General features: G+C 36.6%; 1 protein-coding gene across 7 annotated transcripts in view; it reads right to left on the minus strand.

The window, feature by feature from the left end:
- fz (frizzled) overlaps positions 1-16,678 on the minus strand; it is a 737,734-nt gene that overhangs the window by 590,516 nt on the left and 130,540 nt on the right. For all 7 annotated transcript variants that reach the window (XR_010953993.1, XR_010953995.1, XR_010953994.1 and 4 more), the window contains exons 4-5: positions 16,323-16,517; positions 13,381-13,606 (exon numbers count right to left, since the gene is read on the minus strand). Coding sequence is in view for 4 of the 7 variants with exons in the window: in XM_067792099.1 (XP_067648200.1) it covers positions 13,381-13,606; positions 16,323-16,517 (421 nt within the window). In the remaining 3 variants the exon portion in view is untranslated. The remainder of the gene's footprint in view (positions 1-13,380; positions 13,607-16,322; positions 16,518-16,678) is intronic.

Below are 16,678 nucleotides of genomic sequence, written 5' to 3' on the forward strand. Positions count from 1 at the left end.
ACGCTCGTTTAGAGGGAGAGTTCAGTGCAATTTAGTGAAGGCATTCGAAATTGAAGTACTTTGGTAGATCGATATTAACAGTCGTTTGTCAGATATTTATCACCATCATCTGGGGAATGATTTGATATGGCTACATTGAATCTCTAGTGCTTCAACTAGCATACAATTCGATAGATTGCACATTCCTAGATCCCCGCTGCTGGCCTCTGCACGTAGCAAGCTTTTCAGACTTTGCTATTAAAGCTTATCTTGATAGCAAGTTATTGTGATATTTTCTGCGACTTGAGTTTCAACTCACAGCTGCAATGCTTTTATGAGTATCGCAAGGAATTTCCATAAATGGCCCACAAATTTTGGAATGTGCCATAAAAATAAGGTAGCTTTCTTTAAGCTTTTCATAGACTGCGCTAGACAAAACGCTCTAAAATTGGTATAAAATTTTATCAGCAGCCTCAAGTATGTATTCCCAAATGCCATTAAACACAAAAAATATTCATTCCCTCCCCTTGAAATAACAAAACTCTTTTTGCAAATCATTAGTCATTAAAATCTCTGCGGCCATTCTAGACACTTGACGACTTAGCAAAAAGTCAGGTCTACTCCATTGAGACCGCAATAAACCCAAATTTATTATGACTTGCGTATAAAACATGCCCCTGCATTGCAGTATTTAATTTTGCAAATGCTCCATTTGGGCATGTGAATGTGTTTGTATTCATGCATTTGTAGACTTTTATATGTGTTCAGAAAAGTTTTCCAACAACAACCCTCTAATGCATATATATTGTACAATAAATATTTTCGTCTGCGTTGCCAAAAAGTTTGCATGTATAAAGCAAAATATCGCGCAGTCATATACCCCAAGTAATGAAAATGAAAAAAAAAACAGGACGAAGTAGAGCAAATGTTGGAATCTTCGAAAGCATCATAAAACGCCTTCAATTACAAAAACTATTTATTTAGTTATGTTTGGGCTTACATTCATAAATGTTTTCTATGTGGGCTGCAGTAGCGCAGTCTAAATCTTCACATATACATTTGATTTCTACATAAGGGTAATCCAAAAACAGAGCACCCTAAAACACCCTGAATGCAGGTACATGCACTTTACATAACACAATTTGCAGGTTGATATGTAATACTCCTATATTGCTACAAAAGGCTAGGTACATTCCCAAATATCAGAGTGCCGTTATATTGCTGTTTAAACGTTTTGATTTCGTATTCAAAACACATTGAGAGAATTTTCTATTAGCAATATAGGAGTACATATTACATATATGGGTTGACATCATATTGTTTTTAAATCATCGAAGTTAAAATCACAACGACAATTTCATACCGCTGTACCAGTGTGCAAGTTTCGCTCTCTCTGTTTTTTTTTTTTTGTCAATATGTATTTAGCTGTTTGGGTATGTGTTAAATAAAAGTTCTTTATGAACGTGAATTTAGCGAAGCAGCTTCGGCGGATCAAAAAATTAATAAGTCGGTATTTTTCCGCGTATAATACGGTAATTAGTTTCGCAGAGAAAAACTTTGTTGCGCTTTCCTTAGCCCATTTTTTTGGGTTCTCCGATGAGTTCACACGAAGATAGTGAAGCAGCCTCGTAAAAGCTGACTTATATTATTATTTATTATTACGGCGTTTTAAGCCTAAAACTTATATTATTACAATTTATAAGTACATTTTAATAATAATAGGATTTCTAAAATTTGGGCTGTCGGAATGCATGCAATTCCGATCAGCACGGGAACTGGCGGTTCCAACGGGCGAGTCTAGGACTCATCTCATTGGGAGGTTGGAAGGAAAGTCTTCTCAATCCTGCCCTACTCCAAGACTTATGATTACATAGTTTAATTATTTATGTTGTCGGAATGCAATAGATTCCGATCAACACGTATGACTCGGATCTCAGAGTTATAAGGCACTTTTATTGGGAGGTTGGAAAGAACGTATTTCCAATCCTGTCCTGTTCCAAAACTTAAGATTACACAGTTTTGTTATTTATGCTGTCGGAATGCATTTGATTTCGATCAACACAAAGCCTAGCAGCTCAGCAGAATGAGCCACTCTTACCGGACGGTTGGAAGGAACGTGTTTCCAATCCTCCCTGCACCAGGTTTTATATAAACATAATTAATTATAATATATTATTGTTTTATTATTTTTGTTGGAATAGACGTGACGTTTGATATTACAATGATGAAAATTCGGCTTAGCTGGTATATTGTTGCGTATAAGTTGGTTATTGGGTGTCACTATTTTTAAGTGTTTCGTGAACTGAGCAACGGACCTTCGTAAAAACGGACAGCCTTGACGGATCGGAATGTGATTTAGCTTGTATTATTTTGCATATTATTCGCTAACCATTTACGAAAAGAAAACTGTTGCCACTTTTTTCTAAGTTCACTTTGTTTTGGGTGTCTGGCTAAAAATATGTGAACTTAGCGAAGCACATTCGTAAAACCGGACACAGTTCTCTGATTTAAATGCGACTTTGCTGGTATTTTGGTGCTTATTAGTCGCTAATAAGTTGCATAAAGAAACATGTTGAGCGAAACACTAGAGAAGAATGACCAAATTTAGCTTTTCGCCACTAATTAGCGCCTAATACGCGACAAAATATAAACTTAGTCGCATTTCGCTCAATTTAATATCAGACATTAATTGTATATTCCGATCAGTTCTCTTTTTAAAATAAAATTTATCAATAACAGGCTACAACCTACTTCTTCTGGACGACTAATAAATTATTTATCATCACAACCCATAAAATATAAGATCAATACAGCCAAAAATTTAATACACAAGATACTGACCATAAGCCACGAAAAATTCCACGACGCTAATAAAGACAAAATATATAGAATCCTAAGAAAAAACAATTACCCGATTAATTTAATACGCGAACTTATAGACCAGGAGACCATGAAAAGCAACAACCAACCCGATAAAAGAGCAAGTACTGAAGTACAAACACAAAAGAAATTCTACAGCGTTACATACATTCCAAAGTTGACAGAAAATATTCATCACAATATAGCAACAACACAACACACAACCCTTGCTTACAAATCAAACCACACCGTCTCTACAATATATACAAAAACAAAACATCCTATACAGCCTCAACAACAAAACAACGTTATATACGAGATAAAATGCAAAGGAAGAGAACATGAAAAATGCGATAAAATATATATTGGCACAACAAAGCGAGCCTTAGCTGTTAGACTGGGAGAACATGAAGCTGACATAAAAAAACAAAAGACCAGCACAGCGTTATCACAGCATATGTTGACAAGTGGTCATACAGCTGATTTTAAAAATGCGAAAATTATAGACAAAGAAAAGAGAACAACAACAAGATACACATTGGAAAGCCTGAGAATAATGGAAAGACGAGAAAAGACAATGAACAAACGCGAGGATACAGAAAACATTGCTGCCGCCTACATAGCATGTTTACAAATATAAAAATAAGAATATTTAGTATTGACAAGACTACCATGATGGTTAGATGGTACGGATTATAGTTTATTCATGTATGTATATGTTTAAGTGACTAATGCTTTTGTTGTTTTATGTTCATGTTTTCGATACGAAATCCAATAGTGTAAGTGTTTCTTGTTAAAAATTTTTACTCATTTAACTATCTTGTAATTTTAACCTTTGTTTGTGGCAGGGATTTTTTAAAATAAATACCCCCTGAAGATGCTAACAAAGATTAGCGAAACGTTGGGATAATAGTGGAATAATCTAGTTTTATTTGCACGCTGGAATTAGATCAGAAAAGCCTGTTATTGATAAATTTTATTTTAATATCAGACAGTTTTCACGAGGGTGCTTCGCTAACTTCGCGTGAGCTAAGCGAAGCACCCAAAAAAAAAACCGCCAAATTTTCTCTCTTCACACCAATTAGCGGATAATTTGCTGCAAAATACTGACCTATTCGCTTTTAGATCCGCCGAAAACGCTACGCTAACTTCATGTTCATAAGATTAATAGATTTCCTAAGTGCTAAAAGATTTCAAGTTTTTCAGCAAAATACTATGCTTACGGCCCAAAGGAAAATAAACTCGGTCGTTGCAACTTGTCGCCATATACATACATAGTTGGAATTCAGTATTCTCACCCAATATTTGCTCCGCTGATCGTAAACACTTGAATTCCAACAGCATTAAAATAACATTATGAGAATATTACTACATGAATATAAGGCCAACAAAAAACAAAAATGGAACAGGGGAGGATGGGAAACACGTTCTTTTCCACCTCCCAAAAGATGTTGAGCTTAGTTAATCGAAATCTTCAGGCATTCCGACAGCATTATGACTAAAACTAATTGTCGACCCAGGAGACGAAAGAGGGTTTTCCGAAACACATTTGGGGTTTTCCGAATTTTACTCAAATTTTCTGAAATACATTTAATGAAATGAATTTTATTTTGCTTTACATGAATTTTATTTGGGTTCATCAGAAATACACTGGTGTTTATCTGAATATAATTTCGACTATTCTGAAATACATCTGAGCTTTGCTGAAACACATTTAAGTTTTTCTGAAATACTTTTGGACAATGTGTAGAAGTAAAATCTGTTTACTTTTTGGACTACCCTAGTGTAGAGTGCACATTTACTTAAAGCTTTTACAAATATAGATGTATCTAAGTACTGGTAGACCGAAGTTTTGTAAACTCTGCCAAAATTAGTAGCTCACTTTCATTTTCTGTATGTATGTGAGTGAATAGCAAAAGTACTTAGAATATTTGAAATCTTGAATGCCTTATTTGGTAAGCGAACATCTTCGATAGAAAGTAGAGTAGGCAAACTAAATTAGACATTTTTTAAGTATGAAAAGAAAAAAACTAAGCAGCAAACTTCTACAATCTTTATCGGGTAGATTTTGCTTGTGCAATAGTAATTTTGCTTTGGTAAAGTAATGGAAAGGAACTGTGCTCATAGCTGACGAGAATAGATTATATGTTTAATTTTAAAACAAACTACCTCCAGATGTTGAGGGGTCCCAAGGTAACCCTTTAAAATGAAATTTAATACCGAAGGATAATGGAACACTATAGAATCTTTTTTTGGGTGACTGTGGGTGCTATATTTTCGGTAAGCGACAGTTTTTTTTGTTGTGTTTCGTGGAGGGAGAAAATGCTTAATGCACTGACCGGGATATTTAAGCCTCACTGCGACACTCTACGAGTGTAGAACTCCCTTCTTTCTCCCGCGCAAATCACCGCAACTGGGACCGCGTTTAGCATTACTTCGGGTACGGGTGCGCGCTACGTGAGCTCTATGGCTACTCTCACGCTAATGGGCTAAGCATCCGCCTTCTCTTTTACTGATAAGTATATGCCTCGAAGTTGAAGCAAATGTTATTTTCTGAAGTGATAAAGAGTTCTTAATTTTCTTGTCTACAGTAAGTACCTCACGACTTCTCATAGCATCTAATTTCCATACGTATAGCTTTTATTTTCTCAAATTTAGTTCTGTCAGCAATTAAATATCGTGGCTCAGCTATTAAAAATAAGCATTCAGTTGAAATGAAGAAAATATAAGAGGAAAACGTGTCAAAATTAAAAATTCTTAACACGCACAAAACGTTTTTAAAGGTTTATTTACATGCAATAGGCCAACAGGGAAGTGATGTTAGGCTCTGCGTTACGCAATGCTCAACGTGCCAGACGTGACGGTGGATTTGTCAAAATGAGTAATGTGAGTAAGGTCTGAGAATTTAAAGCAGCATGTATAGAAAGCTTTTGTACATGTTATTGTTGTTGCAACAATTTTCTAAATTGTACTCGTTTCATTAACAGGAAAATTGAACAACGACTTTAAAACAATAAGATCACATAGACACATCGAGTGATATCTTATCAAAATATCTAAATTGTATCACTTCTAAACATAAAATTTCATATCGTACTATATCGATTTATATCTTGCCAAATGTAATACAGTCACTCTATGCACAATCACATTACGTTTGATAAATCACATTAAATAGCTAACTTCAAATTTGGTCGCTTGACATCATAACACTCGAGAATATTTTAGATCAAATCAAGTAATACTATGTCACATCGACTACAATGATTTTGTTTTAGTTACGACTCCTTCTTAGCGACTATACAATATTGTGTGTCATCGAACTAGCTAGGCCCATATAAGAACAAATCCATCATCTGATCTTTATTATATCGTATGATAAATAAATATGACTCGACAAAATATTAGATCAAATGAAGTCATACCATGTCACATCATATCAATGCTATTGTTGTTTGGAGATCATGTGTTATCCAAGTAGTTAGGGCTAAATGAGATCAAATCCATCATATCACGTGACATCACATATGAATTTTGGCCAGATTAGGCCAAATCACCCCATACCGTATTAAATTAATACAATGTCACGTGATATCGCGTTACGTCGCCGCTATAAGTTTTAAGTTATGCATAGTGTGTTGGTTAAATCATATGATAACAAAGTAGCCAGATTTTATAAGATCCTATTCATATCATATCATACTAACTGAACACCATATCATATTCCATCAGATTGCGTGACGTTTGTAAATCGTATTTAGTACGATCACGTTATACCACACCACAGCAAATTAAATAAAATAAGGCTATATCATCTCAAATTATATTAAAAAAATTTCCCGGATATATGATTTTAGGTTTGTCGCGCAATGCACGTCATAAGGTAGATATGTTTCAAAGATTTAAGATCTTGTAAAATCACATGTCAACTATACATCATATATGATCTTATCATCATGTGACACCACATTAATCTAAATGAAATAAATCATCAGTCCAAAGCAAATAAATTCGATATAATCAAATGAGTTTGCCATGCATATCAGTTTAGCCATTCGATATGATCTGTTGTTTGGGTTATTTGTCACATGGCATCATATGATATTTAAGCATAACTTAAAAATTTTTTTACAATCAATTTCTATCAAATCAAATCAAATTATCTCACACCATTTAAATTACATTGAAAGAATTCACTTCAAATAACCATGCTCTGACAGATCACATACATAACATTACTGCCGAAAACGTGATTCCCCTTTCACATCATGTCGAGTGATGCCATGTTTTCGGTAAAGGGTTTTTTCCTTTATAAAAAATATATTGCCGATTTCGATAAGTTGTTGAGTAACTCAGCAGCTTACTAATTTGGACTATATTTTCGTAACAAAACAAAAAACGGGTTAACAACAAAAATCAAACGACTATTTAATGCGTGTCATAACACAACATTTTTAATTAGAGTATGGTATTTCATGGGTATAGAAAAGTTTTAAAACATAGCTGTATGAAATTAACGCTCATCAAAACTTTTTCCCAGATAACCATTACAATAAATATGATGGATTGTCTTAAAATTGGTTATATAAAATTGTTTGGTTTATCAGCAACGAAACTAATATTTTAGCCTGTTTAATTACTATGTCGGTTATTAAGAACATTTAAAAATTTTCTTTGGTATTAGCATTTAAAAAGATCATTTATTTACTTATTATTAATTTGCTTCCTACTTTTTTCAGTCCCAGTTGGTTTACGGCCGTTTGAAGTTCATTAATAGCAGCATGCCGTTAAGCATTAAACGCTGCAGGAATCAGTTAGAGTAATATATAGAGCAGTGGTGCACAACGCCGGCAGAGCTACGAACACAAACCGCAAATTTTTTTGAAGTAGTATGTGTTTACATGGAGAACTTTTTAGCATAGCATTCACGCTGAGATGTTTACTGATTGATGTTCAAACTAAAACTGACGACTCCTTGCTTTACTGAATCGGTGTCGCTGTGCTCACACGACATGTAGATGAACGCCGAATAGTTTTTCGAAGCTCTACGAAGCTCTCGAGTGCACCACTGCCTAAGAAAGTTAGCGGCAGTAAGCAGAAAGTTATAACAACTTGAAAGCAAAAAAAAAAAAAGAAAATATTAACTGTATTAGAGATGAAAGCAATTTAAGAAGCAAGAACGAAAGAAAAATTAGAGAACACACTTCTGGAATTTTTTCGCTCAATATGTGCTTAAGTGAAGTACAGATGGATGGATTTGACTGAAGACAACGGCATCGAATTAAATTCTCCAATATGAACACTGCATCAATATCAGTGAAATAGAGATCACGCTGTCATCTTGGCTAGATAAATAAATCTCCGAAAATAATGTCTCATGCAAAATACTTTAAAAAAGTACTTTTAACAAATTACTGACGATCTAAATATGTATATCTCTAATAGTTTTCAAACATCTTAATACTGTCTACCCAAGCATCCACCTACGCCATCGCTACAAAATAAAACTCTCATATTACCATAACAGTCTTGCAAACAATTGAGTCATAAAAAATTGACATCACTTGCCATCACCTCGCCTATGTAATTATCATAAAAACGTAATCTCTGGGTCGTCATTATAATTCGCTATAAACATAGTGGCGTAAATACTTTTAAAGATTTGAACTCGTTTGTTCGTATATAGACAAAAGCAACAAGCGGGTGAATATTGAGTCACAACGGGCTAAAGCCGTAAGTATGATTATAGTTGGTTGACCATGCGTTGGCATTTAAGGCCTTAAAAGTCAGATACTCAAATAATCACCAGCTTGTAATGATATGGATTGTTGTTATTGTGTTTCTTTGTTTGCGCCGATGCACAGTGAATTCATCGTAAATGTAAGCTATATAAAATACTGCCAAATACACCTATTAAATTGAATGTCGAGAAGCTCGCAGACCTAACGAGAATCGAGAGTCTCGCGATAAGCCGACTGTTGTCAGAAATTTTAGTGTTAGTTACAATTTTCTTAACTGAAATTGGAAGGTTGGGTTACGTTGAACTGGCTGGCCGTGAGTGGCAGATCCTCAAAAATTTCTAGGATCTATACTACCTGTTGCTTCTACATCACCGCTCCATATCGCTGAAGTCTTAGCCTTGTAAGTGTAGGGCACGTGCATAAAACGTGTTCGGTCGTTTTCTCTTACAACCAGCTATTTCTACGTCTGCTCCCACTGATTGAACACTTACGGTACAAACTTCGGGTGATGCGCCCAGTTTAGCCAGCTCATCAGATTTTCCGTTTCCGTTTATTCCCATATGCCCAGGAACTCAATACAGATGTATATTTCTCCCTATGCCGATTCTTCTCGGGTATTTCTTACACTCGAACACACTTTTAGATGCTCTGCTATGTGAGATTATAGCCGTAATTGCTGCTTGGTTGTCAATGTAAAAATTAATGCGTCTGCAGTTCAAGCTATTTTACTCCAGTATTTCTAATTTTTTAGTCACGGATACCACTTCCGCCTGAAAAGTACTACAGTGCTCTGTCAGTTTGTGGAATTTGTTTATTTCTCGATCTGCACAGTATACCGCATACACTACTCCTTTAACTACTTTGGGACCATTGGAACATACGTATTTCGTCCCGTCTGCCATTTGAGCGCCCTTGCGTCCTTCCACCTGTATCGGGACTCTAAGAGACACATCGAAGCGCAGGTAGTAGGTAACCTGTCCGTCCAATATTTGATGACGCTATACTTTTATAGCATTGAGTCTCGTTGTAGTTGCTAACGCAATGTTCTTATCCCAGTGCAGCCGTTGTGATTGTTTTCAAGGCTCCCGTTAAGAAGAACTTCATAGTTTAGGATGGGCTTTACAACTGCTGTAAATATCCAATGCGTGAGAGAAAACTTACTCTCAAGAATAACTCATAGATACAAGGATGGTACAAGGTCTATCCTGCAGGCTCAGAACTTCTAGCTTAGGCCTAGACGAATTCGGAGCTTTCTCCCTCTAGATAAACAAGACCATATCCGTCTTCTCTGAAGGTTTTCTGTTCCAAATGTTTTAATTTTTGTTTATTTTTTTTTTTTTTTTGTTTTATGGACGTTGTGACAGCGCACTGCCCTCAAGTAGCCCAATGAAACTAGGCTAATCCTGGACTAAAAAAAAGCAAACGTCAAACGTTTTGTCTAGACATTTCTCTAAACTATCCCACTGTGCGGCTTTGACGATGACGGCAGTCGTGTCGTCCATATTATATTTTCTTTACCTACAAAACTTTTGTTTACAATTTTTGTTATTGCATCTTTAAATTTTTGTTGTTATTATTGCTTTAGCTTAATAACTCAACTGTTCGTTTTAAAATTTACTCGATTTCCACGGTATTTTTGTGTTTATAGCCGGAGCTCTGGCGTGCGCTCGAACTCTGTAAGCTGAGTCTATTTTTTTGTGATTTCATTTTTTCCTTATTAAGCTTTCTTGTTGTTGTTTTTATGTTTTTTTTTATGCTTTTACGGGTTTCTTTGGCTTTTTGCTATTGTTGTTTGAGTCCTTTGCTGCGGTTTTCATTTATATTCTTTTTGTTCTTTTCGTTTTGGTTTGCGGACAAAAAGCTAAAAGTCATTAATTTACCACATTGCGTTATGTTCTAGCCGCCATATTATAAATAAATTGCTTAATGTGGTTTAAATGAGCTTAATATGGCCTAAAGTGTGGCTTTAAGTTGACGAGTATTGGTCTGACATTGGATTTAATTTATGAAAAAACAAAAAAAATAAAATAAAATAAAAATGACACGATTTTATGGCAACATAATCTTTTAATTCATATTCTGCACAATTTCATATTATACGCGACAGGGCAACCCCAATACAAGAAATTTCTCCACCCTCGATATTAAATCGTTAACAGTGAAATCTCGAAAAAAAATATCTGGCAACCCTATAGCTTAGAGCACACTTAGACACAGTTTAGACAGGTACATCTATCTTAAACTAAACAACACATCTGAGTGATTTAAACAAAACCATCAATAGCAGTTCAAAAGCAAACTTCAAGATCCTACGAGCCAAAAGTAACAAAGTATTTACTATCCAACCCAAGTGGCAATCTCAAATGCTCTATAGGTTAAAGTATCCTATAAGATGGCAAACTAGCAGGATAAGATCAGGCATCATTACAATACATCCCGTAGCAGTCCTGAGTGCAGTTGTACCACAGGAATGCAACTTATTTGGATCCGACTACATAGTAGCTTGCCTTGTATGTTTCCAGCAAAGTGTCTTTCTTGTTATTATTGCAGTTGCTGTTTCATAATAGAATCAACATCAAAAACGCTTCCAAACGCTAGGAGATATTGTGGGACGGATGTTTATAATTCCATTGTGGCTATGAATTCGATAAGCAGCTGTACCAGAACCTTCCCGTATTTTCCTCAAATTGCCAGCACCACCTTAGAGACAATCTGTACCCTAGTGACACTCTCTACCTTAATGACACTGTATCTAAGTAGCACTATGTATCAGTGACGGCAGCGTTTGCGAGAGCAGCGACGATGAGATCAGTATTGTTATTTAGAGTTATTAAAGAAGCGCGGCGTTATTTACAATGTCGAAGTCTTTCGACGCTTCGATTCACAAAAGTACCGCCCTAAATTTACGGAAATTTATATAACATCCGAAACTTATTTCAATTCCTCTAGCAAAAAATGCAGCAGCATTTCAGGATAGGCCAAAAAGTATTTTCCGTGAGTTTCACAAAAACCGAGTTAGTGCTGCTTACTAGAAATTATTATCCTTCTTTAACTTGTCTAAACTGAACAGATTTACCATAAATCTCATCCATGGCATGTACAACACAGTTATTCGACAGATACTAACGTATGGTTTTCTAAGCTGGTGGAAGGATTATCAGGCTGAGTGAGCAGTGCACCTTAGGAAGGGTTAAATGTCATCCTTGGGCGTATACATGTGTTCTAAAATGGATCTTAAACTGGGAGAGTCCAATATGTGAAAATCAGCCGACCATTAGTACGCGACAACATTAGATGAAATGGCAGGATGGTGATTAAAAGGTGTCTTAACTGAGCTATCAACTGACTTCCTGTCTTCCCCACTCTTGCGTGTCTTCCAGGCGGAGATCTATGCAATGAAGAGAACAGCTATGATTCTCTAGAATCTTAGAAATGAATATTTTTTCAAAGGCAGGCTACTTTAAAGGCTTTACACAATCCAACTTGATAGAAACGTAACTCCCACGCACTTTAGGTATTTGTTTCCATTTAGGAATCTACTAGCCATCTAATTTCTGCATTCAGAACACTAATTGGGGATTCCCTGGAGATAGTTGGACACTGCTGCAACCTTTATAACCACATGTCACCCTTTCCTCATGTCGGACTTGGACTGTTAACTGGCTAGGGTGTATATTTTATGCAGAGAAAGGCAGCATAAGCCACCAATGGTATTCGGTCACTTTAAACTGCAGCCTATTGTTGTTGTTATGTTGTTGTTGATGTAAAGTAAGCTCAATTACTCCAGACATTGTCATAAAACTCTAAAAAAGTTTGCGTTTCAACAAAGTTGGATAATACAGAAACAGTAGCAACAGTCACGCTCTTTAGTGGTAGCTCAGCTGCTGCCCAATCGCTGTCGCTCTAAATTTGCGCCACCACCTAGAACTACCTAACTTTTGCTGCCAAAATCCATCTCTCCGAACTACAACTCCACCATTACCCAACTGTCGCTGCCTCTGCCCGTAGGAGCATCGCTTCTTCCACTCTTTGGTACTGAACTTTGCTGCCTAAGTGCTATCACACTCTCTGATAAACCCGACCTCATAAAGGGCGCCCGAGCAGTACAAATTTCAACGCACGTTGAATAGTAATTCCCTTAACTTGATTTACCTACTGAAAAAAGTGATTAGTCTTTTTAAATCTTACAGTAATGCCTCGTAGCAATCACTAAGCACGTAGGACCACAAAGCACGTTAAAGAGAGTTAAGTCTAAAATTGGAAATTTTGAAGTTATTTATACCAATGAATTTTCTATACTCCATAGCTTCCGACTTGTAATTTAACAGCTTTAAAATTTTCGCAGCAAGTTTAAAACTAAATAACTATGCAGGGATACAGATGAAAAACACCATTCAATAAGCAAGTTAAACAATTTATGACAATTTATCATTTTGCACCAAATAAGTACAGTGAAAAATACTAAAAAAACAAAGAACCTAAAAATGTATGAGCAAACAGCAGTAAATGCAATTTCGAAATTGCACAACACCAAATATCGACACAAATAAAGCAATTTGCAAATTGATTGCCATCAAATTTTGTCCATAAAAATGCATTGCCATTTGTCTTTCCATTTATGTAAGCAACTCACTTTGAACTTTTTTCAATAATCGATTTTGCAATGATTTGATTTTATTCAAGATTTTCTTTTATTTAGTTCATATTTCCCACATCAATTTAATCAAATTACATTGTAGATATGTAGACACGTTTTTTTATATACATACATATATATATATCAATTTGTCCGTGTACTCACCTTCAACTTTGGCCAATGCCAGCACCGAAATTGTCTGTAACGCTGGTATCGCCCATGCGACCAAATGAAATAAATGCGATTTATTTTCGATCGCCTCGTGACCCCATTTAAGGCCGGCGGCCAAAAACCAAGCAAACGCCAAACATGACCACCAAGCAAATGCGGCCATGCAACAAAAGTAGAGCGCCATAAATAAAACGGTACATGCGGTGGTTTGACGATGGCCCTGGGGAGGTGAGAACAACAAAAAATTATGAAAAATTACCAAAGTGATGAAAAATTATGCAAAAATAGAAATTAATAAAATAAAATAAAAACTATTTTTATTGGCATGAAAATTTTGCTAACTTTAATCATTTGAATTGTTACGAAATATTTTTGATTAGCGTGGAATTAAATTGGCACAAAAGACTTACAAAATTATTTGATGTAATGGGAAAAAAGTACTAACATTTACTATCGGCTTCTTTCCATGTAGAAAATATAACATAAGGCTGGTCACTCAAATCGACTCAGAGTTTAAACGATTTAAGAAAACTGTTCTAGGCGAAAACGAACAGCCTCCTTAACCAAAGTGGCTCAGACCTCGATCCAGCCAAGGATCGGTGAGCCTCTGCTGCCCAAGAGGAGACTAACGTAGGCCATTGTGGCCCGTTGTGATATGTCCTTCGTGGTTTCTTTTCTGTAGAAAATGGTACATACACCCATATGAAGCTAAAACAGCGCGTTGTAGCACAGAATGTCGGCGATAGTTGCGGATTCTATCTCCGCGAGGCACCCAAAGGATTGTCTATGGGGACATCGGTTCCTGGTGCTCGACAGAGTGAGACAATGGCATAGATAATCTTTTACGCTTTCTATCTCCTCCTCGTCCCTTCAGCTGCGGCAGTAGTCATTTGTTTGCAGGCCCATATGAGCACCATGGGCGCCCATAAAACAGTGACTTCTTAGAAGACCCACTTAGGCGCTTGGTCGGAAGTAAGGGCATTACGTACTTTACAGAAATTTCTCAGACCTCGATATATATGATCCTTATACCAAATATCATTGATCTGAGGAATGAAAGCACTGCCTATTTTACAAGACATGAGCAGAACTCGATATATATGGCCTCCATACTGAACATTATTGGTAAAATTTACTCAGAATTATGAGGATTTAAAACAAACTGTTCACAGTGAATATGAATGCCCCTTTTTTCGCTAGTACATCCTCTCTGACTATTAGTTTTCTGTGTCCGTCCAGCTGTTATGGAGTGGATACTTTCCAAGGGGATTTCCAAAAGTGCTTAAACACTACCCTATAGGGTTTATAAATTAGTTGCAATGAATTGAAAGCAACTGCTAGACAGAAGCTTCTGCTAACAAGTCATGGTTATTTTAATGCATTTGAGAACGCTGAGCGAGGGGTATGTATGTGGGTGATTGTGTGAAGATTTGTTGCACGTGTTGTGTGTATGTTCAGCTTTTCGGACATAAGGAATTTAAGTATTAGGAGTAAATGGATTCAATGTAAGTAGGGCTCTTTCCACTAGTCTGGCACTTGGGATGTATTTCAACGGAGAAGGCGTGGGATGGCAATTGGTCGTCAAAGTGGCTGGGGTGTATGGGGTTTTATATCCACCTCATTTTTCTGTTCATTTTTATTTTTATTTTTCTACGCCGCGAGTGGCCGGCCCAACCTCACGATGCACACTGGTCCAAGAAGCGTTTGACCAGCGCCAAAGACTCGTTTACCTTAGCGTGAACACACCATCATTATAGTGGGGTTGGAGGCCTACCTATAACCTCTTCCAATATATGGGTCATGACTCCACATATGAGTTAAACAACTCGTTCGCATTCTGATAACAATCACAGCCACAACAATACTCCCGAAGGGCCTGTTCCAAATGCGCGGAAACGGAGCAGGCTTCGCAGGCTCCGCTCCGTGTAGAAATTAAGATAAAAATACAAAGAAAAATGAGAAAGGCTTAAATCCCCACACACCACTTTGACCACAAACTGCAATCCTCCGTGTTTTCTGCCTAAAAATATCCAAAGCAAACTTATTTAATAATTCCACCGGCGGACTAGGGAAAGAGCCTCACTTGCGTCAAACACCTTAAAAAAAAAAGATGTAAATGCTTGGCGTTTTTTACCCCAGAAGAGATTTAGGTCGATCTTCTCTTTCAATTTGCGCGGTGCATCTTTTTTTAATTTTCCCTAAATTGGCGGTACGGGTTGTTTTGTGCCAACTCCAAAAGGCAGCTGCAAGGCAGACGAGTTTTCATGGTAGAAATACAGAATCAGTGTAAAAAACTTGTTTCTAAGTTTTTAATATTGTTTTGCGCTTGAATCCATTTACGCCAACTACTTAAATACCTTATGTCTGAGTACTCCGAACATACACACAACACAGGTATCCGACCTTTACAAAAACCTGAAGTGCCAACAAGGTGTACCAGCAAGCAATGTGAGATGACTAAGAAGAATTAACATGGTCAAATCAAGTCGTTCGGCAGGCACTCGAGCTAGTACCTGAACGTAGGAGCTTCATTTAAGTACATGATGATAAATACTTTCACACCGCCAGTACCCTCCGAAGTACTACTGATGTAGGCACCCAACAAAACCCCCACGTTACTATTAGATCCGTCCTCAATATTACAGCGACTCTTTCCCCATGAAAATTCGAAGGTTTTCAATTCTCCCTTCTCTTTATATTGATTCGAACTCCGTACGACAATTGGCCACCATGCATACGGAACCAACATTCACACAAAAAGGTTGGTTAGTGTTTGTGCTGTAGCTTAAACAAAAAAAAAAACTACGCTATTTGTGGAACAAAGAATAAACTCAGTATCACTTGTGATTGATCAGACAGAAAACATAATTTTGAATATTGTTTTGTTATTTTCTTTTTAATATTCAGCAATTCTTAAAGAAATTTCTATTACTCACCTGCGTTATAGTCGACATCATTTGCAGTCGCCCTAGACGCACTGGTGGCGGAAATGGTTCGCGACACGCAACCGAATCGCCGGCTCCTAAACCGGCTACATACGCGCAACCCACAACGAGATAACAAACAGCGAGAAAAACTATAGCACGCTCCGGATAACGAAAACGCGACGAGTCAATGAGAAAAGTTAGCACCTGCAAAGGAAAGAAGAATTCATAGAAAATTATTATTTAAATATTTGTATGCAATTAATTTAGATGTTCAACTAATGCTAATAAATTACGAACAACATAATTGTTGAAGGTGAGACAACTTATTTATAAAGAAACTAAAGTAAATCAGTTCTACAGTGAGT

This window comes from Eurosta solidaginis, chromosome 5, assembly GCF_040869045.1.
Source record: "Eurosta solidaginis isolate ZX-2024a chromosome 5, ASM4086904v1, whole genome shotgun sequence".
Lineage (NCBI taxonomy): Eukaryota > Metazoa > Arthropoda > Insecta > Diptera > Tephritidae > Eurosta > Eurosta solidaginis.